Source organism: Mytilus californianus, unplaced genomic scaffold, assembly GCF_021869535.1.
Source record: "Mytilus californianus isolate M0D057914Y unplaced genomic scaffold, xbMytCali1.0.p SCAF_10, whole genome shotgun sequence".
NCBI lineage: Eukaryota > Metazoa > Mollusca > Bivalvia > Mytilida > Mytilidae > Mytilus > Mytilus californianus.
This window is the reverse complement of record NW_026262582.1, coordinates 40,224,795-40,246,974: the sequence shown is the minus strand read 5'-3', so window position 1 is coordinate 40,246,974 and position 22,180 is coordinate 40,224,795. Positions and strand designations below refer to the sequence as shown.

Below are 22,180 nucleotides of genomic sequence, written 5' to 3'. Positions count from 1 at the left end.
AGGAAGGATTATGCTCCAAAACTGAAGAAACCAAGTTTGTTAAATAACTTTAAATACTTTAATGCAATTGGAGTGCGAACTACACAAATGTGCTATGCATATCCTATTATTTAAGTCTGACAAGACATCTAAAATATATACAAATTTCTATTAAGCAGCAGTATCAAACCATAGCAAGCTTCCCGTAGTAGAGAAGCACATTTTGATCCTACAGTCCAATTACATGCCGTTTTTTTATTTTATTTTATTTAAGTTCGTGGTCATCATGTTCGTAGCTGCACTGTGTATGTTTTTCATTGTGTGTTTTAGTTTTACGACATATATCTTGATAGGTAATGGGAGGGATGTGCTCATTTTCCAAGTCGAAAAAAATGTTTTTCGGTGTGTTTGACTTTGTATGCGTGTCAGTTTTTTTCTGAGGAGTCAGGTGTTGTTGATTGGTGTGGTCTGCTGTACTGTGCGAAAAAAAATCAATTCTTGATCTTTTCTTTTATGTCATATAAATGTTAAAATAAAATATTCAACATAGTCCAAATGACACGGAGTTAAGGATTGTTAGAGCTTCAGTAAATTACAGATATTGTCTTTGTGGTCAATCAAGAAATATTCAGACATGTCATTTGCAATCAATCCAGTACAGATTTGAAACTTTTCAGAAAATGCAGTATTTTTTTTTTTACCCTTAAAAACAACGATATTTAGACTTCTGAAAAATATTCAAACTATCTTGAATGAACGCAAGGAATGCGCTTGAACAAGCATGAATTTCCGCATTTAATATATCTGAAAATTGACTGAAAGAATAACAATACCATTTTTTTAAACCTGAAAGATCGATTTAGATAAAAATGGTCTTTTCAGCACAAAATTTAATTACCAGTGATTTTAATTAGATATGTTTGATATATATTTATAAAAGCAACAACAAAGGTACTTCTCAATGAAGGAGTCTTACATTTCAATGTTAATTTAATCAGCAAGATCATGTGCATCCTCGTAAGACCTGGACTCTCGGTCATTAAACTATACTCAGTACTCGGAGTACAAAATTTGTGCTCAAAACACCAAATCCAGCATTTTGACTTGTTGAATTCTGAGTCTGAGTATGAAAATCGTACTCGAACTTTTTATGACCGTATGTCCAGGTATTCAAAACTAGGCTATATGGACCATGCTTACTTTATCTACTTTTATTGTACATCCATTTTCTTTGAAGAGTCTTGATGGTAAAATTTATGTCAACTGTTATATTTTCCATTATTTTTCATATTTTCTGTTACCCTTTTTTTTATTGTTTACAACCTTATACATGTAAACCTTCGTTTTGATTTTCGAATCAACAGCCCACTTCACCAAGAATAACAATACAATTGAAGTCAACATTGTTTTCTTAGCTACACTGTCTCAAGGTCAGACTTATCGAGGTTTTACTGTCAGTAATGGACCGAAAGATGCAGAAATGAAGTCAACATATCTACATTGTATTTTTAGCTGCAATGTCTTAAGGTAAGATTTATCAAGGTTTGACTGTCAGTAATGGACCGAAAGATGCTGACATAAAGTCAACATACCCGCATTGATTTCTAAGTTTCAATGTCTCAAGGTAAGATTTATCGAGGTCTTACTATCAGATGCTGACTTGAAGTCAACATACCCACATTGTTTCCTTAGCTACAATGTCTCAAGGTTAGATTTATCGATGTTCTACTGTCAGTAATGGACCGAAAGATGGTGACATGAAGTCAACATACCTACATTGTATTCGTAGCCTCAATGTCTCAAGGTAAGATGTATCGAAGTTGTACAGTCAGTAATGGACCGAAAGATGCCGACTTGAAGTCAACATACCCACATTGATTTCTAAGTTTCAATGTCTCAAGGTAAGATTTATCGAGGTCTTACTATCTGATGCTGACTTGAAGTCAACATACCCACACTGTATTCTTCGCTACAATGTCTCAAGGTAAGATGTATCGAAATTTCACTGTCCGTAATGAACAGAAAGATGCTGACATGAAGTCAACATACCTACATTGTATTCGTAGCCTCAATGTCTCAAGGTAAGATGTATCGAAGTTGTACAGTCAGTAATGGACCGAAAGATGCCGACTTGAAGTCAACATACCCACATTGATTTCTAAGTTTCAATGTCTCAAGGTAAGATTTATCGAGGTCTTACTATCAGATGCTGACTTGAAGTCAACACACCCACACTGTATTCTTCGCTACAATGTCTCAAGGTAAGATGTATCGAAATTTCACTGTCCGTAATGAACAGAAAGATGCTGACATGAAGTCAACATATCTACATTGTATTCGTAGCCTCAATGTCTCAAGGTAAAATGTATCGAAGTTGTACAGTCAGTAATGGACCGAAAGATGCCGACTTGAAGTCAACATACCCACATTGATTTCTAAGTTTCAATGTCTCAAGGTAAGATTTATCGAGGTCTTACTATCAGATGCTGACATAAAGTCAAAATAACTACTTTGTATTTTAGCTACAATGTACAATGTCGTAAGGTAAGATTTATCGAAGTTTCACTGTCCGTAATGGACCGAAAGATGCTGACATAAAGTCAACATACCCACATTGATTTCTAAGTTTCAATGTCTCAAGGTAAGATTTATCGAGGTCTTACTATCAGATGCTGACTTGAAGTCAACATACCCACATTGTTTTCCTAGCTACAATGTCTCAAGGTTAGATTTATCGATGTTCTACTGTCAGTAATGGACCGAAAGATGGTGACATGAAGTCAACATACCTACATTGTATTCGTAGCCTCAATGTCTCAAGGTAAGATGTATCGAAGTTGTACAGTCAGTAATGGACCGAAAGATGCCAACTTGAAGTCAACATACCCACATTGATTTCTAAGTTTCAATGTCTCAAGGTAAGATTTATCGAGGTCTTACTATCTGATGCTGACTTGAAGTCAACATACCCACACTGTATTCTTCGCTACAATGTCTCAAGGTAAGATGTATCGAAATTTCACTGTCCGTAATGAACAGAAAGATGCTGACATGAAGTCAACATACCTACATTGTATTCGTAGCCTCAATGTCTCAAGGTAAGATGTATCGAAGTTGTACAGTCAGTAATGGACCGAAAGATGCCGACTTGAAGTCAACATACCCACATTGATTTCTAAGTTTCAATGTCTCAAGGTAAGATTTATCGAGGTCTTACTATCAGATGCTGACTTGAAGTCAACACACCCACACTGTATTCTTCGCTACAATGTCTCAAGGTAAGATGTATCGAAATTTCACTGTCCGTAATGAACAGAAAGATGCTGACATGAAGTCAACATATCTACATTGTATTCGTAGCCTCAATGTCTCAAGGTAAAATGTATCGAAGTTGTACAGTCAGTAATGGACCGAAAGATGCCGACTTGAAGTCAACATACCCACATTGATTTCTAAGTTTCAATGTCTCAAGTTAAGATTTATCGAGGTCTTACTATCAGATGCTGACATAAAGTCAAAACAACTACTTTGTATTTTAGCTACAATGTACAATGTCGTAAGGTAAGATTTATCGAAGTTTCACTGTCCGTAATGGACAGAAAGATGCTGACATGAAGTCAACATATCTAAATTGTATTCTTAGCTACAATGTCTCAAATTAAGATTTATCAAGATTTTACTGTCAGTTATAGATCAAAATATGCTGACATAAAGTCAAAATAACTACTTTGTATTTTAGCTACAATGTACAATGTCGTAAGGTAAGATTAACGAGGTTTCACTTTCCGTAATGGACAGAAAGATGCTGACATGAAGTCAACATACCTACATTGTATTCTTGGCTACAATGTCTCAAGGTAGGAGTTATCGAGCACTGTCAGTAGTAAATAAAAAGATGTTGACATGAAGTTAATATCACATCTTTGGACTTTTCCTCTTTGTATAGTTTTCTAATAGACTATTTTCATATTACCGACTTTTGACTCCGGATTATATAGTTTGTCGACTGGTGTCAATCATACATTATCCTTACTTGTTATCAAAAGATTTTCTATTGACAGTTACACATTTTTGGACAATATATAATATAATAGGAAACTTTTAATGTTGTATCTAATTTTCGTTATTAATCAATGTTGCTAGTTCAAAGTCCCGTATCTGTATTATTCCGGAATTTAAAAGGGATATTCCATTCCAGTTTGACAACTACGCTGTCTCTTGTGTCTTGTCAATGCAGATATCAGAATTTATTTTTATTGAGAGCAAAATATTACAACAAAACTCATTTATTCGTGTCCTTAATACATACAAGTCCCCCAAAGACACCACAGAACGACGCTATTTGCAAACAAGCCTGGTAATACGTTTTTCTGTAAAGACATGTCTAGTGATGTAGCGATACAATTTATAGCAGAATCCTGTGAGTATGAGGATTCCAGTAAAACATTCAAATCAGGATTACCGCTACTGACGATATTATCTTCACCCAGATTTGTTTGTCTGTACTTAACATCGTTATTTTATTTCTTGGTTGTTTGCATTTGAATTTTTATACGCCCGTCTTTAAAAACGGGACGTAATATGGTATACCGTTGTCCGTCCGTCAGCCCGTCTTTCTGTCCGTCCGTCCATCCGTCGGCAACACTTCGGACAATCACTTAAAAACGCTTTCACCAATTTTAATGAAACTTTGGTGAATTGTTTATATCCATTGACGTAAGCTCCCTTTCGATTTTCATAACTTTTAGATTTTACGTTTCTTAGAAATGGAATTTTATTCATAAGTTTTCTAAATATAACTAAAAAATGCTTTGTTTACATGTTACTTTAATTATTCTTCCCTTAGTTTATTTATTTTGTATTTACATTGTATCATAAATCAAATTTATTTGTTCAGTGTATGTTCACTGGTGTTAATATGTCTTTTGATTGATTTAAGCCATTTCAACTGATATTTTATAGTGTGTGTCTTTCTATATTGTGATGTTACACTATTGTTTCAGATAAGGGTGAAGGTTTGGTACCATTAAAACGTTTAAACCCGCTGCAATTGTTTACACCTGTCCTAAGTCAGGAATCTGATGTTCAGTAGTTGTCGTTTGTTGATGTGGTTCATAAGTGTTTCTCGTTTCTCGTTTTTTATATAGATTACACCGTTGGTTTTCCCGTTTGAATGGTTTTACACTTGTAATTTGTAGGGCACTTTATAGCTTGCTGTTCGATGTGAACCAAGGCTCCGTGTTGAAGACCGTACTGTGACCTATAACCAATTATGGTTTCATTTTATAAATTTTGGATGGAGAGTTGTCTCATTGGCTCTCATACCACATCTTCTTATGTCTATTTGAGCAATTTATATGAACCTTTAGTGAATTGTTTATATATATTATATTGACATAAGTTCCTTTTCGATTTTTAAAAATTTCTGATTCTACGTTTCGGAGTATTGGGACTTTATTTATAAAAAATGGGGGATTTTCCAGTTTTCAGACAATAACTCAAAAATGCTTTCAGCAGTTTTCATGAAAATTTGGTGACTTGTTTATATGGATTGAAATAAGCTCCGTTTTCATAAATTTTAGATACAACATTGCGGAGTTATGACCCTTTATTCGTTGCAAAATCGTGTAAAACTGTCCTTTTTTATTCATTTAAAGCATAGACGAGCTAAAAGGGCGACGGGCTTATCATGCACTCATCGCACAGCTCTTTATCATATCTGTATTATCATTGATATACAATAAGTGGTATAGCATTTTAGCGTTCTGAAATTGTACTAACGATAGACCGGTTTTTTTTATTTGTCAGTTGACACTTTCTATGAGCGGTTTTATGGTTTTTAACCTCTTAGTTAATATCACTGCAGGTGAACGTTTTTGTCCCCCTATGGTATCATCAACCCCGTAGTACATGTAATGACTCGTGTTCAGACATGAAATTATATTAAAAGGATCATATTTTTGTAGATTTACTGTTCATACATTTAAAACAATCATTTGATAAACACTCAGGTTTTTCTACCACAGGCATAGATGGCCTAAGCGATATTTTAAACAATTATTTTGGAATGTTTGGTTTTTAATGCTCTTCGACTTTTTAGTTGATTTGGTGTTCTAGACTTTTTATTCCAGTGTCACTGGTAGGACTAACGTAGATTAATCCATGCCTGGCGTAACATATTATATGTCTCGTATCATTGATGTATTTTTGGTGTAACATATAATCAAATACTGCATCAGTATAATTCATGAAGACTTAAATTTACTTAAACATGACATGTAAGCGTCCGTCTTTTCCACTTTATGCGATAACCTGATAAGTTACTTTTCTGTCGACATTTTCAATGGTTTGGTGCTTCGGTATTGACATGCACTAGTAAATGAATTTTAGTCTTAAAAAGTGATTTTGATCTTAACATCATCTGCAAAATAAATGAAAACAACACGTTATTGATTTCATGCGTCCGAAGCACTTTTCTGGATTTACCTTTATCGGGAAATCAGGAACGCTCAAAGCCAAATATTTGAAAGCCAAGGATGAATAAGGACTGAAACAGTTGAAGAACTATATGACCAAAAAGTACATAAAAAAATAGCCAAATCCATTTAAGGTCAACTATGCCTGAGGGAGTTGAAACCTTAGTTTCTTTATAATTTCAAAATTTATAAACGGACAATTTTAGAAAGGTTTGTTATAAATCATGTCAGTACCGAAGTACTGACTACTGAGCTGATGATACCCTGGGCAAAAGTCTAAAAACATATAGTTTGTTATAGTTTTGTTTAGAAAAAAGTAAATAACAAAAATACCGAACTCCAAGGAAATTTCAAATCGGAAAGTCCGTTATCAAATGGCAAAATCAAAAGTTCAAACACATCAAACGAACGGAAAACAACTGTCATATTCTTACTTGGTACAGTCATTTCCTTATGTAGAAAATGGTGGATTAATCTGGTCGTATAGCTAGCTAAACCTCTCACTAGTATATCAGTCGCATACAATTCCATTATATTGACAACAATGTGTGAACAAAACAAACAAACATAATAGGTAAAAATGTTCAATATAGGGGTACAGCGTTTAAGTAATTTTTCTGACATTTTGTTTTAGTAAACTCAGTACTGTTCAGACATTATGCTTGCAACGTCAATCCAGACTTTCATATTATTAATGTATTGCCCAGTACCTTTTCAGACAAACCAGTATGACGTTGTTTTGTACAGGTAAATAAAAGCAACCGAACACCCGTCTGAACATAGACTGAACAGATCCTCATTGACAGCAAGCGATTTGTCTGAACAGTACTGAATATACCGCATTTGATAAACCTGAAAATAACGGAAAGACTGAACATGACTGAATTAATTGTTCCTTTTTTTCGAGCTGCTCAGATCAAAATAACCCTTTCAGTTTAAAATAGATTTACTAGTGACAATTGACTGTATACATTTTGTCAGTAAATTTTCGGTTTATGCATATACATATACATGTATGTACGTTTGTATTGGAATTTTCAAATATTTTGGCATTACTTCAGAGTCATTCATTGTCGAAATGCGCATATGTAGCAGGTACCGTTTATATCATTCCTAATGTTATGGTTCTTCTCCTTTTAGCAAATCGACCTTCAATGATTTTGAGTGTTCTGTTTATGTATTTTTGGTGTTGGTACTCTACAACGTTAATATTTCTGGCTACCCAAACTTTTTGTCTCGAGTGTACCTTTTGAAGATTATTCCAGAAACACTTATTGTTACCACAGAAATAATAACAAATGTATTTGACGACATTATAGTTCGTACATTTTTTGTGTTTCGAATCTATATCAAGTGATGAGTCATCCCAGTAGAATGCTCATGCTAAACTCTGATAATTAAACCTTGTCTTTCTTATTACAATTTCGTTATTGAACTCACAAGTCCATGATTATCTATATGCCACTAATACCAATATTGTTATGCTGACATTACCACTTCTACTAGACATAATATCTTTAGAATTGTGTGACGGTTGATGAATGCAAAGTAGAGATGCTCATCCTGTCGACGCACATGGTTTCCCTCAAGTTGAGAGTTTATGCGATTTCAATTCGCCAATTCTGATTTTTAAGGGTTATTGATTATTTCATTGTCCATTCCCCAAAATGAAAATTACATAACATCATTGGTTAGATTTCCATTATTACGTGTTCAACCAACCCCAATGCTTTTGTGTACGCATTTGACAATATTACCCAAGTTTGTCTGTTTTTACACGGACACATGACATTAACATCGGTTATCTTACAATGATTTCATACAATAAATAAGTACCAATTAATGCATATTGTTTTCATAACAATTCGAAAGAAAAACAAACGCCATTTACTAAAACAGTTAAAGCAATGACGATTATAGCAAAATTAAGACTCGAAATGGGGAGGCGTCAAAGAGACAACAACCCGACCAAAGAGCAAAAAACAGCCAAAGGCAACCAAGGGGTCTTCAACACAGCTAGAAAATCCAATTTATTTGCAATGATGTCACATTTCTGAGAAATTTTAAAAAATCACCTAGGGAAAAATAAAGGCAACAGTAGTATACCGCTGTTCGAAACTCATAAATCGATAGAGATAAAAACAAATCCGGGTTACAAACTAAAACTGAGGGAAACGCATCAAATACAAATAAATGTGAGAACATATAGGACAAAGAAACACACGAATAATAGCTAACAAAAAGAAAGATTGAGGTACTTCGTGAACAAACTAGTAATTAAACTTTACTTGACAATGCATATAAAACAGTTCAAAGAGGGAGCAAAGATACAAAGGAAACAATAAAAAAACTATAGTTCGAAGAAAATAAAAACAGCTATGGCAAACGAAAAAACGTCGCAAAAGATAAACAACAGCCCAAAAAACAATACACAGAAAATTAAAGATTAAAGATCGTATGATGATCAGAATTGGATAGATTATATAATGTTAAAACAGTCGAAGAAAAACAAATTCCACATCGGCTCGATATGTTTTCTCGTTTTTTGTTTGTTATTATTGTTTTTTTTTTTTTGTTTTTTTTTTTTTTTTTTTCTTCGGGGGGGGGGGGGGGGGGGGGAGTGATTGTATATATAATAAACGACTGTTCATTTATTATAACTCTTGGGATATCAATTTTTGTTGATGTCGTGGGTAAAGAAAATGTTTAACGAAGCATAAATTTATATAGGCTTGTATAAAATTGAGAATGGAAATGGGGAATATGTCAAAGAGACAAGAACCCGACCAAAGAGCAGACAACAGCAGCAGTCTTTGGCAAATCCAAGAAATCAAATATCCACGAAAACAGAATTTTTCCTCAATACACGAAATTTAGTACCCATGAAAATAAATGAATCCACTGTATCCGTAAAGGGATTGGTCAACGATTAATAAGATATCACCCCAATAGATGGTAGATCATTGTAAGAAATATGTTTTTAAAGTGTTTGATGTGTTTACTTATTTATTTTTAAAACTAGAAAGTCTAGACGGTAAATATCTGAATAAATGTCATGCAGAGAAGTCGGGTTAAGAAGCAATCAATAAAGATAGGAATAAAAAACGAGGCGGGAGATACTAGATCGAGAATCAACACTCGTAAGAGGGAGAGAGACGGACATAATCATGGCAATTAACGAAAACGTGTCTGCAGTAGAGTCAATCTTTAAAAAAAATAAAGGTCTTGAGACAATTAATGGTAAATAAATACCAAAATCTAAAATTTTGAAAAAAATATAATATTAAAATCAGACTGACACAGAAATGTTGCTTTCATTCAAGAGATAAGTAAACTATTATGGAAGAGCCAAATGAAGAAAATATTGGGAAATAATTTGCGAAATATTAACTTATTGAAATTTAAAATGATAACATCCTTTCATTACCGAAGGTCAGTAAAGTACAAAAAAAACAAAATAAATTGTATAATTGCCAATGAGAAAACTATCCACCTGAGACCAAAATGAAGTAAACTATAGATCACGGTACGACCTTTAGCAATAAGAAAATTCCATACCACATAGCAAGCTATAAAAAGACCCTACAAAACAGAATCCTGTAAAAAAAGTTCAAATGAGAAACTGTCTGATTAAAGTACAAAACAACATGATCATGACTGGGTACAATACAAGCATAATGTGGCGTCTGTTTTCTTTTTTAAACTGAAATGGAATCGTGAAAGGAAAGACCGACTCCTTCCTTTGTAATATATTTATTTAGACTCGAGATGTTTAAGTTGATACACAGTAAAGACAATCGTAGGCTTCTTTCATTTTGGCATTCTACCTTATATATGTTTTTTATTCGAATATTCATCTATACAAGCAAAGAAGCCAGTACTTTCGCATTGTCATTGGCATGAACATACAGGGATTGTTTTATTGAAATTTGCTTTTATAAAATTTGGAAGATCATTCTAAATAAAAGAATTGTCTCCTTTTTTATAAAATTTGGAAGATCATTCTAAATAAAAGAATTATCTCCTCCATGCATTACTCTGATTCCTATCCGGGTTTGACTTGATTTGTTTTTTATTTTATCAGCTCTTCAAAGTTTATATAAGGTTTTTGATTTCAAATACTTTGGTCTAGAGCAATACTGAAGAGACATAAATCGTCGAAATGCGCATCTGGTGGAATAAAATTATTACCGTTTATGTTGATGATAAAACGATTAAATGAGCTTCAAATAGTTTAAAACTCCAATATTAATTGGCATCTCGAATGTCTTTACCTTTTATGTACATTTGATTTATCATAATTATTATACTTGACCAAACACCATAAAAAGAATCCTGTTGTAAATATTCCAAGTACTACTGTGCACAGTATGACCTCATTACAGTTAAATAAAAGGTTTAAGTAATCTTTTTGAAATACTTGACCATCAATGAGCCTGGTCCTACTTGAAATAAGTCACATACTAGTATCTTAGATTGTTAAATTTCAGTCTTTCAGGAAAATCAAAATAGTTTCTCGTTAGAATTTACTGATGATACAACCGACTTGGTGAAGCTTATTCAAACTATATATTGACACAATGTGCAACTTCATCCACTGAGACAATTATGTGAGATCCTACAAATTGTTTTCTCAAAGTTTAAGAATTGGTGAAAACTTGTTAAATTTCATTCTCATGATTTTTTTTGTTTTTTATCTTCTTTTAAGTAATGGAAATGTTCAATTCACAGTGATACTTTTGATACTTCAAGTGATCTTAAAAGAATAAACTGCAAATTCTTATTTATTTGACGACTCGAGAAGTTGACTAACTAAAACAAATTATATATATATTTATTTAGATAATCATAATTCAAAATAAGAATCAAGACAGTAAGATGATCTGAAGTATGTAACTGGTCAATGAATGGCTACAAATCCCATACCATTTGAAAAAACAATTTATGCTGGATACCCTTGCTTATTATGCAGTGGGAAATTTAGTGACAAAATATTACCTCCCCTGTTAACAGAGAAACCTTGATCTTTTCAATATTTGTTTCGTTCATAGAAATAACTCTTTTAATTATAAATTAACAAGAAAACATTCTGGTAAATAGTAACAATTAAATTAGATTGTAATAAAAACATAATTTTCATATAATGTAATGTTATTATTTTCCTCCTAAATTAGCAAACGACAAGTACAGTCGGCTAAGGAGCTTTGTGTAAAATTGGTTTAACATGTTGCTATGCGAATAAATTCTTGGAGTACCAACTTAAATTTATTTGTTTACCTCTCTGGAACACGCCAATTATCCATATATGTATGCAGCTAGATCAGAGAAGTTCAGAGAAAATATTCCAACGAAAACGATTGATATGCAGCAAAGATTAACACTTTTGAAATTAAGTTTCTAAGCAAATCAGACGGACCTTATCCCGATGTAACCATTGAATGTGAATATATCGAGAAGACCGCAAATACTTGAACAGATATCAAGACGACCTTTTCTTAGATTTGTATTAAAAATAGTAAAAATCTGTTAACACATAACCTTCTTTATGAAAATATTATCTTTAGTCTTTCGAGCTGCACAGACTTGACTTTTAAATTGTTATATTCACTAAATGACAATATTTCTATATTGAAAGTTCACGTGACAAGTGCAGAACGGTGTACACGAAGACTTAAGATATTAAAAATAGGTATATTTTGGGAGATTGTAACATTCTACGGACTTTACGGAGCACTCCGAAAATTTTTGACTAGAAAGATCTTTAGATTTTGTATGTATATGATTTTTTACAATTTTTTTCATCAATATGAAGCAAAGATTAACATTTTATAAATTTCAGTTTCACAAGCTTTTAATGCAATTATCTTAAGTTTGTAAATAATAAACACAAAACATCGTGTCTTTGTTTGCATATTTCTAATAGCACAGTTTAACACATAATTTATTTCATATGTACGATTGTGTTTAGAAATAACTTTTGATCAGTATCGTCACCGGCATTATTTTACTGTTGATTTTCTCGACTTTATCATAAGAAGAGTAAATTTCTATTGTTCTCGTTCATCGGTTCAGCCACTGATTATGGTTTCTTTCTTTGTTCAAGAATCGTTTTAATTTAGGGTTAAATTTTACTTAAGTAACAAGTAAGTTTTGTGACATGTACTGTTGCAATATAATGAAATGTTGCAAGTAAAATATTTTATGTATAGATATATTTTATGCATCATTTATACCAGTAGCCCATACACAAGCAATGAGGTCAAATAAACGACATAGGCCTCTAAATTGATCTTAATATCTTGGCAAATGACATATCGGTTGTTATGCATAACATATAAACAGAACAAAACTGCAATGGGACAAAAATTCAATAGTTTGATTGAAATTTGAGTTATACTGTTTTAGAAATCGTTTTAATTAAGGAATATATCTCGTTCATGCAAAGCTCTTGTTCCTTTTCCGGGTTAGCCAGTCCTTAAGGTCCCTTTGGTTTGGTCAGTTTTCAAGGATTTGTATTATGCTTTGAATTATCATATGTTTTTGTCTTGAGCATTACTGAAGAGACCTTAGTTGTCGAAATGCGCATCTGAAACCGTTTGGGACTGTTTTACCAAAATGTGAAAGTCCAGATATCATCAATACAGTAAAAATACTACAAACATTTTACAGCAAAAAATATTGTATATAAGACATCGAGTATTAAGATTTGACTAAATTTTCAACTTTCGTAAGGAAAAGGTCGGATGATTTCTATAATGCCAGATATTTCTGTCTTAATTCTAACGAAACTGTTAGTGATTAAATAATGGTGAATAGCACATAAATACTAAATTTACTTCATAAGTCTTAGACATTCCTTCATTTGAGGTGTTCACTCCTTCACTCTGACGACGAAATTTAACTCAGTAAGTGAACATGATACCAACCTCGATCCTTTAAATGTTAAGTCATTTCTATCTTTTATTCTCATTGAAGTCGCAGTTACATTTTGATCTTTGCTTGGTATTAGATTTCTGAAATTGAAAAGTTAAAGTATAATTTCCGATGCATTCCAAAAAGACCGTGTTCAATTTATTAATTTTCGCAAAGTAGATCATGTAAATCCAGAATTGTTGCTAGCATTTATTATTGTGAAATTTTAAAATTGAACTAAAATGGGTTATAAAAGTAGAGCTGCATACATATATATGTATGACATGTCATAACTCGAGGTCTAATTATTGAGATACTCATCCTACTACAAACGCATTATTCGCATTAAATATTAACAAGAATGTGTCCATAGTACACGGATGCCCCACTCGCACTATCATTTTCTATGTTCAGTGGACCTTGAAATTGGGGTCAAAACTCTACTTTGGCATAAAAATTAGAAAGATCATATCATAGGGAACAGGTGTACTAAGTTTCAAGTTGATTGGACTTCAACTTCATCAAAAACTACCTTCACCAAAAACTTTAACCTGAAGCGGGTCAGACGGACGGACGGACGGACGAACAGACGAACAGACCGAAAAACATAATGCCGCTAGGTGGGGCATAAAAACGTCGCAATAATTTCTGAATTGACAGTATATTATATTGCCTTCTACAAAGTGTTGATTAACAATAGGAACTTCTACGCCTTTACTTTATAATTATGTTATGTACATGATGTGTAGGTAATCGCTCCGTCTATAAAACTTACTTGTCATTTGAAAGACTTTGATTACCGTGAATACAGGAATTTCTCTTCAACGTCCATGGTTTTGTCAGAATTCTGACATAAACATTTTCGAAAACATTGTGATCGGATATTCAATGAAGTACCCCCCAAAGACGTCTTGGATCAGATTTTCTGCAATCTTACTTTTAATACAAAGTTTATAAAATTAATTTTAGAGTCAAAACTGGGCCGACTATCCCTGAAGAATAATGAAATCACATCAAATGGTCAATTTGGTACAAATTCTTTAAAGTAGTAAAATATATCGTGACAAATTTAAGACCAGGTTGCTATGATACATATTTTTGTTTTTGCTTCACAAACAAAACGTTTTATTTGTCTGTCTGGTATTTGCTGCATAAGTTAGTGCAAATAGATTAAAATATTCTGCGGGATAACTTCGGCCTTATCAGTGTTTAAATGTATCTAAAATAAAAGGTACAATTCGCATGCTAAATATAAAACAATAGTCAACGAAGAAGGTTTCTCTTTTTTATTATATACAAAGACGATAGAACGATGCCTTATTGCATTCACAATTCTTTTTTTAAAGATATCATCAAGACACCGTTTATCACGTTTATCAGGCGTCCAAAACTCTAATCTGGATTAACCATCCTCGGGAACGATCAAATCTGAATATTTGAAAGCCAAGGATATATGAGAATCCACAAAGTTTAAGAACAATACGACCAAAAAGGACCTACAAAATAATAGCTAAACCCATCTAAGGTCAACTTTGCCAGACTTAATTGGGAATTAAAACCCTAGTTTCTTAACAACATATAAATTTATAAATGGACAGTATTGTGCTATAAACTGGTTGATTGTACTTAATTGTTCCGGAAATAGTTTGGGAAAAATATGGAATTTAGTTTTCTAAAACATTAAAAGTTGTTGGCCTTAAGAACAAAAAGAGGCAACAGCAATTAACCGATGTTTGAAACTCGTTTATCCATTTTGAATAAGGCCAAATAGAATATAAAGTTGAAGAGCATTAAAAACCAAAAACCAAAAAAATCCGAAAGGTTGTGCAAAATAAGCTAAGGCAATCTTTGCCTATGGGTAGACATCCGTTGTGTTTCGGTTCAATTTGTAAAAGTAAGGCAGATGTAATTTGTTTTTGATGTGTTTGAGCTTTTCATTTTGCCATTTGTTAATGACTTTCCGTTTTGAATTTTCATTGGAGTTCTATGTTTTTGTTATTTTACTTTTTACCGATGTTCAAATCTCGTACATCGATAAAGATCAGTCTATGTCAATGAACAAGACAGTTTCAATTGCAGCAAAGTGTACCAATTTCAGTTACGTATAGAATAATTATCTCACAAAATATGATATGTAATAGCTTTCAGTTGACATTGGTGGTCACCAGTTATGTTATCAATGACGTGGTTATCATCGAGTTGTTTTTTAAAGGAACACCTAAATGAAATATATTCAACCTGCCTTGGATAAAGGTTCTAGCCAGTAGATAAAATAACAATTATAGAACAGTTTGTTCATATTTTCTTTCTTATATGGTTTGCATGAACTGCTTTGTGTATCTTTGAAGACTTTTACTGATGGCTCTTTTACTATTACGTTTGTCCCAGTCGTTTAAATTGAAAAGAGTAAAAAAGTAAAAGAAAAAACAATTTTGAGATTTTACATAAAAAGAACTTACTTTTCTTTCCCTTGAATCTTTCAGCTTGTTAAACATATGATGGAATCGTAGAAAATGTATTTCCTATTTCTGAGAATGTATGTAGAAGTGCTCACAATGTGTTGAAACTGATATTGAGAATATTAAAATACTTGAGTTTACAAAAGGAAAATTCGGATTGCTACCACTTTAATTAATAGCATTGTGTTATTAATTACATGATAAAAGAGAGGCGAAAGATGCCAAAAGGACATTCAAACTCATAAGTCAACCCTAGAAGTTTGACGAGATTCGTGTTGCCCAATCTTTTGTTTTTTTTATAGTGGTCTGTGCTCTGATGTTTGTCTTTTCATCGTGTTTTTTTTTTTTGTCATGATTTTCTGTGGTTCTTCAACTTTTGTGCTTTGTATTTATTTCCACCCTCCTACTATGGTACAGTATCTTCTCCGTATATAGACTTCATTTAGAACATGTGATATGTCAAGACCCAACAACAACAAAAATACCTTAAAATAATTTTATTCTAATTCTTTTAATATTATTATTTCAAATCACCATGACATCGTAAGGTTGAAATAATTTTTCATATTTTTCAAGCTTTTAATCTTACAGTTGTTCTTTTCTTTTATTACGTTTTGAATACAATGTTTCCTTTATCTAGTGCATTGTGATTTTAAAATCTTTTATTTTACAACACTTTTAAATAATTTTCATTTTTCTAAAATAAGCTATTATCAAATAAACGTAAAACTAAGTAATTTCCCTTTAAAACTACCCAAAGTTACAGGATACTTAACCAAAAACAGGATTAGTTGTAAAATAGAAAACAACTGTCAACAATAAAATCAGAGAATTATAGCAATCACTTATCGATTTTAGTTATTTATCATTATTTTTTGTTGTTTTGGGTTAAGTGCTTTTTTATTGAACTTTTTGTATGATCTTCTATGCACCTTTTTTGGGCTGAGAGCTAAACAAAAACTAGTGTATACCCACAATATGTGAATGCGCCAGTTATAAGTAATGAACCTCATAAGGGGTTTTCTTTGCTCATACCTTGATTAAATGATTCAATGCTGGTTGCATATAGCCTCTACTAGGTTTAATCACGACTTTTTCAGACTTTGAGGACATTTGACATTGACATAGGCAGAGCTACATTAGTCTATTTTCAAGACCGCATACTTACCTTCAGTGGTCTTTGGTTTTTTTGTGTCATTCTGCAGACCTATTGACCTTTTATAGAATAGTGAATGGAAACGGGGATTGTGTCGAAGAGACAACAGCCCTACCAAAAAGCAGAAAACAGCCATCATAAGTCAAAGAAATCAGATGCAACAGTAATTTACCGATATTCAAATTTCATAAATCTATTAAGAAGATATAAATTGCCTGAACTCCAAACGGAGCTCCAAAGTGGCCAGGAGACTGAAAAAATACGACATATCCATGGCAAGTATAAAAGTTCGAATCTTAATGTCACCGTTAATGTTGAATTGATAAGTGTTTAATATAAATTAAGGAGACGTGTTTTGATTGCCAACGAGACAATTATCTACCAGAGACCAAATACTGTAGATGTTAGCAATTATATGCCACAGTCCGGCCACTATTTTGAAGCTTTTCTTGTCATTTTTTTTTAGATTGTCTTTTGTTGGGAGGGGGAGTTTACATTGAAAGATATGTCATTTCATATAGATAAGCTGATAAAAAAGGGGTTTAAGTTAGGGCTTTTTTAAATTAGATTTACGTTATTGCACTTATATTTAGGAAGACTGGTATTTATCAAGATTGTAGTTTTTTTTGTTTAAAAAAATTAATAAGAAAGAATTTGGTTGATGGACGTCACTTTGAAATGTTTGGAATTTTTTTTTTTTTTTGTTGTTTTGTTGTTTTGTTTTGTTTTGTTTTTTTGTTTTTTTCTCATTATTATCATAATTACATTCTCTTTCAAACAGCACATTTTACTTGAGACGTGTTTTTTATAATTAACCACCAAGCAGCATCCACAGAAGAACTTTGGATATATACGCGATATAGGACAATCATTCATTTGCAAAACTTATTTTTATTTTATAAACTTTCTAGTTACAATATATATTGAAATACAATACTAATATATAAATAAAATTTGACACTCTCCAGGGGCCTGTTTATCGAAGATGTCCTAGGATCTGTCCTAAGACCTATCTCAGGAATGAATAAGGATAATATTAGGACCGACTTACGACACGTGTCAGCATGCACATCGAAGCTCTCCTAGGACTATCTTAGCTAGGATGTCCTAACCGCACTCCTAAGTGTTAGCGTAATGTATAATAGATTTTTAAAATTTTAAATGTTTAAGAATGCATCGAATTTCACCAGTAGTAAATAGTTATAAGATCAAAAATTAGAAATATTATAGTATTAGTAATATTATAAAAATAATGAATAATATTTATCTTATAGTTGTACCTTCAAACTTTATGAAACAAAAACAAAAACACAAAAAACAGCGTTTTAAATAATAATTGAACAAATATTGTAAATAGTGCAAACTAATAAAAGATAATAGATATCAATCAATATTTATTTTTGAGTGAGTTTAATTTGAAGTGTCACGGTTTTATACTTAACCCGAGTACAAAGGCAAATCTCGTGCATCTTTAATATAAATACGGAGTACAAATATTATTTCATTACGGATCACAGGTGCTTGGGGATGAACCCCCTTTGGAATGAACCCCCTTTTTGTAAATCCTATTTTATTTTCCGCTTTAACTTTTTTTCAAAGTGAATATTTTTTAATAATTTATTGTTCATTTTTCTAATGTGATCTATTTTGTATAATATGCCATTCTTTTCTTATTGTCCACGTGGATTATTCTATATATACTATTTTTTGTAATATCTTTTGGATCAACAACAAGAGCAAGAACATATTAAATTAGTGAAAATATGTTAAAATATTAAAGAATATTTACTTAGTAAAAATTAAAATGCACAAAACAAAGATATTTAGAAAAATGGAGATCCATTCCCTTAGCGCCTGTGTTTTCAGTGCCATTCATATATTTCCGTGGATTATTATAGTCCCTAAGCATTCCGTTGCTAAAATGTATTAATACTGCTCCCTAAATAAACATATATATATATAGGTGTCGGTCGTATTTGTTTATAAATTTACAAACATAAAATATATCCTAAAGTTAGGACCATCCTAAGACCATCTTAAGATACTTAAATAGATGTCCTAAAGTTACGACGATTTCTATTACTTTTCCTAAGTTACGATAAATCCACTTAGGACTAAGATACATCCTAAGATGATCTAAGAACATGTCCTAGTCCTATGAGCGCTTCGACATACAGGCCCCAGGTCCCTAACAAAGAAACCAGGAAAAAATTTGTGAAAACTAAATATAGCAATTGTTTAAAATTTCTTTATAAATAAATTGTTGCTTTTTTATTGAAAACCATTCTTCTTTTTTGAGTACTGTAATTGTTTTTTTTTTTTATTATTATTTTCATTACAAAATTAGACAGTTTCTAATTCTACGTGTATTAAAACCATTATTGGACAACAATGAATATAGGTAACTTATAAATAAATATTGTTAAAAAAAATGCTTTAAACAGCATCGTCTTAAATGTATCTTTTGTTGGTTGTTCTTAACTACCATTAATTTAAACAAACAAATACAATATAAACGGGGTAATAGTGTTTAAAATTCAAGCTTTAAAACCAGGTTTAATCCACCATTTTCTACATAAGGAAATTCCTGTACCAAGTCAGGAATATGACAGTTGTTTTCCATTCGTTTGATGTGTTTCAGCTTTTGATTTTGCCAATTGTTAAGGGACTTTCCGTTTTGAATTTTCCTTTGAGTTCGGTATTTTTGTTGTTTTACTTTTAAACTGGTCCGTTTGTAAAATTTTCAAGTAAAGTTATCATTTTCGATTATTTCTTATTTTTTTAATTTAATTTTCATTTAAAATGTTACATCTTTTACTTTAAAAAAACATCATTTACGAGTGATTTTAGAAATATATATATGTTCTATTTATTTCGTTATTATCAGAATTCAGGAAGATTGCCGCAAAAATAACATGCATTTTATACAAGTTATGTACAGCAAAATTCTGGTCTCTAATTCGTATGTAATTGGTCCTGTCGTCTTTCAGACTGATACTTCGGAATAATATCTGCATTAAGTTACAAACAAATTTCATTTCAACTTATTAAATGTCATATACACATGATAAAATTACATAAACATAAAAGTGAAAATATTAAAAGTATGAAACATATTGTATGACAGATTTCTTTAAAATGTCAACTTACGTGTACAGAATTGACAGCCAAAGGAGGTCCATATTGACGGTTTTGTTGTCTCCCTTTTTCAACTGTTAACCAAGTTGTTTTAATGCACAGTATTTTCTGCTTCCTGTGCAGTGATTGTGTAATGAATGCTGAGATGAAAGGTGATAATAGGTTCAAATACAAAGTACCTACATGCAAAAAAAAATTCAATCCATTCAACAATTAATATGAATAATTGCGGTATAAAAATGTGTTGCTTTAGTGATTTATGTATAATAAATTTCTCATGAGACGTAAATAAAGATCTACATCAGATTAAAAAAGGTATTACACACTAAAAATATCTATCTTTGGGTTTTAGTTTGTCCTCTTTTATTAAACAGATACAGACAACGAACTTAAACAGACCGAAGGTATACACTGATATTATCTTGAAATTTAATGGGTAGATATATACTTTGCTTGATTGCACCAAATGTTCTTTAAAAAAAGCATATTACATATTTCAGGAAATATGAGCTTGTTTCTGAAATCTGCCAAACACATAACAATTGATCTTCTATCTTATAGGTATAGGAATATTTTTTCAAAGATAGCAGATGTCAATGGTCTTGAAAGTAATTGTAACGACTATTGCTTTAACAAATGGTGTATGTGGAAGAACACGATTACCTTCACTTGCAAGACTTGCATGTTACAGACAGTTTCCTGTGTAATCGACCATGTTTTGACCCTGCATTCAAAATTAAGCAATACATTCCTTTTCAGGTCAATTTTTTGTTTGGTTCCCCGTCATCTTTATTTCTAATTATAAAAAAAAATCAATATAACCCGATGTTCTTTTACTTGGTTTTCTTCAAACAAGGGCACACACATCACTGCCCAAGTAACAGATTTGGTTTTAATGTTCTATAAAAAATTGAAAACAACACATTTAATAATTCCATGCGTCCGAAACGCTTTTCTGGATTAACCTTCATCAGGAACGCTCAATGCCAAACATTTGAAATCCGAGGGATGTATAAGTACCGAAACAGTTGAATATATGACAAAAATACCTAAAACAAATAGCCAAATTCATCTAAGGTCAACTTTGCCTGAGGGAGTTGAAACCTTAGTTTTTTTTATAATTTCAAAATTATAAAATGCAGACAGTATAATTTGATAAGCAAAAATGTACATGTTTATGCTAAGTTTTAAGACCATCCTACCGAACGATAAGACAACAAACATTTTTTACCAAATATAAGACTTATTAAGGTTTACCCCGCCCACTTCATCCCGCCGCATTTTCAAGGGTGCAATTGTCTGTCTAATAGACAATTATATTGATACCATTTTCGAGATGCACACTTATCGATACATACAACTCTCTTGTCTGAGCGAAAATTTGTTAAAAATTTTGATCAAAATTTGTTGGTTTACAAAGATATTATTTCGTTATATATCTAGCAAATCTGATCTTAAAGATGCATAGCTCGTCTATGTTAAGGGAAAAAAAATCTTTTGATAATTTTATTGTTCCTACCTTAAAAGGAAATTAACGGCACGTTATTTATTGAATTTTCATTGTTCATGATGCTTTTAATCAATCACACCGTTTTGAAAATTTTACTCATAACAACTTAGATTCTGAAACGGCGAATTCTAAATAGCATGGGATCATATGAACTATGGAATAAATATAATCAATATATTAGTATTGTACAATGTTCAAAGGTGGAGTATGTTTCTGTAGTATAATGCAATACACCTAGATGTCTGCTAGGAATTGTCGGTTCAAGTCTGACCAGAAACTACACTTAATTGAACAAGACAATGCAAAACTACGATTGCCATTTTGTAAATATATTGTACAAAAATGCATAACATGTGCAGTCTAGCCGGAAATAGATGTGTGAACAGAAACTAAGTTTTAAACTCCGAAACAGTACCAGTTTCACTTCAACAAACGTTAGCATCGCGTAGAATAGACGACGTTACCATTGTTTTGGGGTTCGATTTTGCCTATATTCAATCATCAGAATCTCTTAGATATAGTATTCTTTTATCCGTTTTACACGTTATTT

General features: G+C 31.9%; 1 protein-coding gene across 2 annotated transcripts in view; it reads right to left on the bottom strand.

Annotated features, from left to right (window-relative positions):
- Positions 1-20,201, bottom strand: part of LOC127718112 (protein Wnt-1-like) — a 66,160-nt gene extending 45,959 nt beyond the window's left edge. For both annotated transcript variants that reach the window (XM_052224053.1, XM_052224055.1), the window contains exons 1-2: positions 20,133-20,201; positions 13,382-13,468 (exon numbers count right to left, since the gene is read on the bottom strand). In XM_052224053.1, the coding sequence (XP_052080013.1) occupies positions 13,382-13,468; positions 20,133-20,164 (119 nt within the window). In that variant the 5' untranslated portion in view covers positions 20,165-20,201. The remainder of the gene's footprint in view (positions 1-13,381; positions 13,469-20,132) is intronic.
- Positions 20,202-22,180: the final 1,979 nt, after the last annotated feature.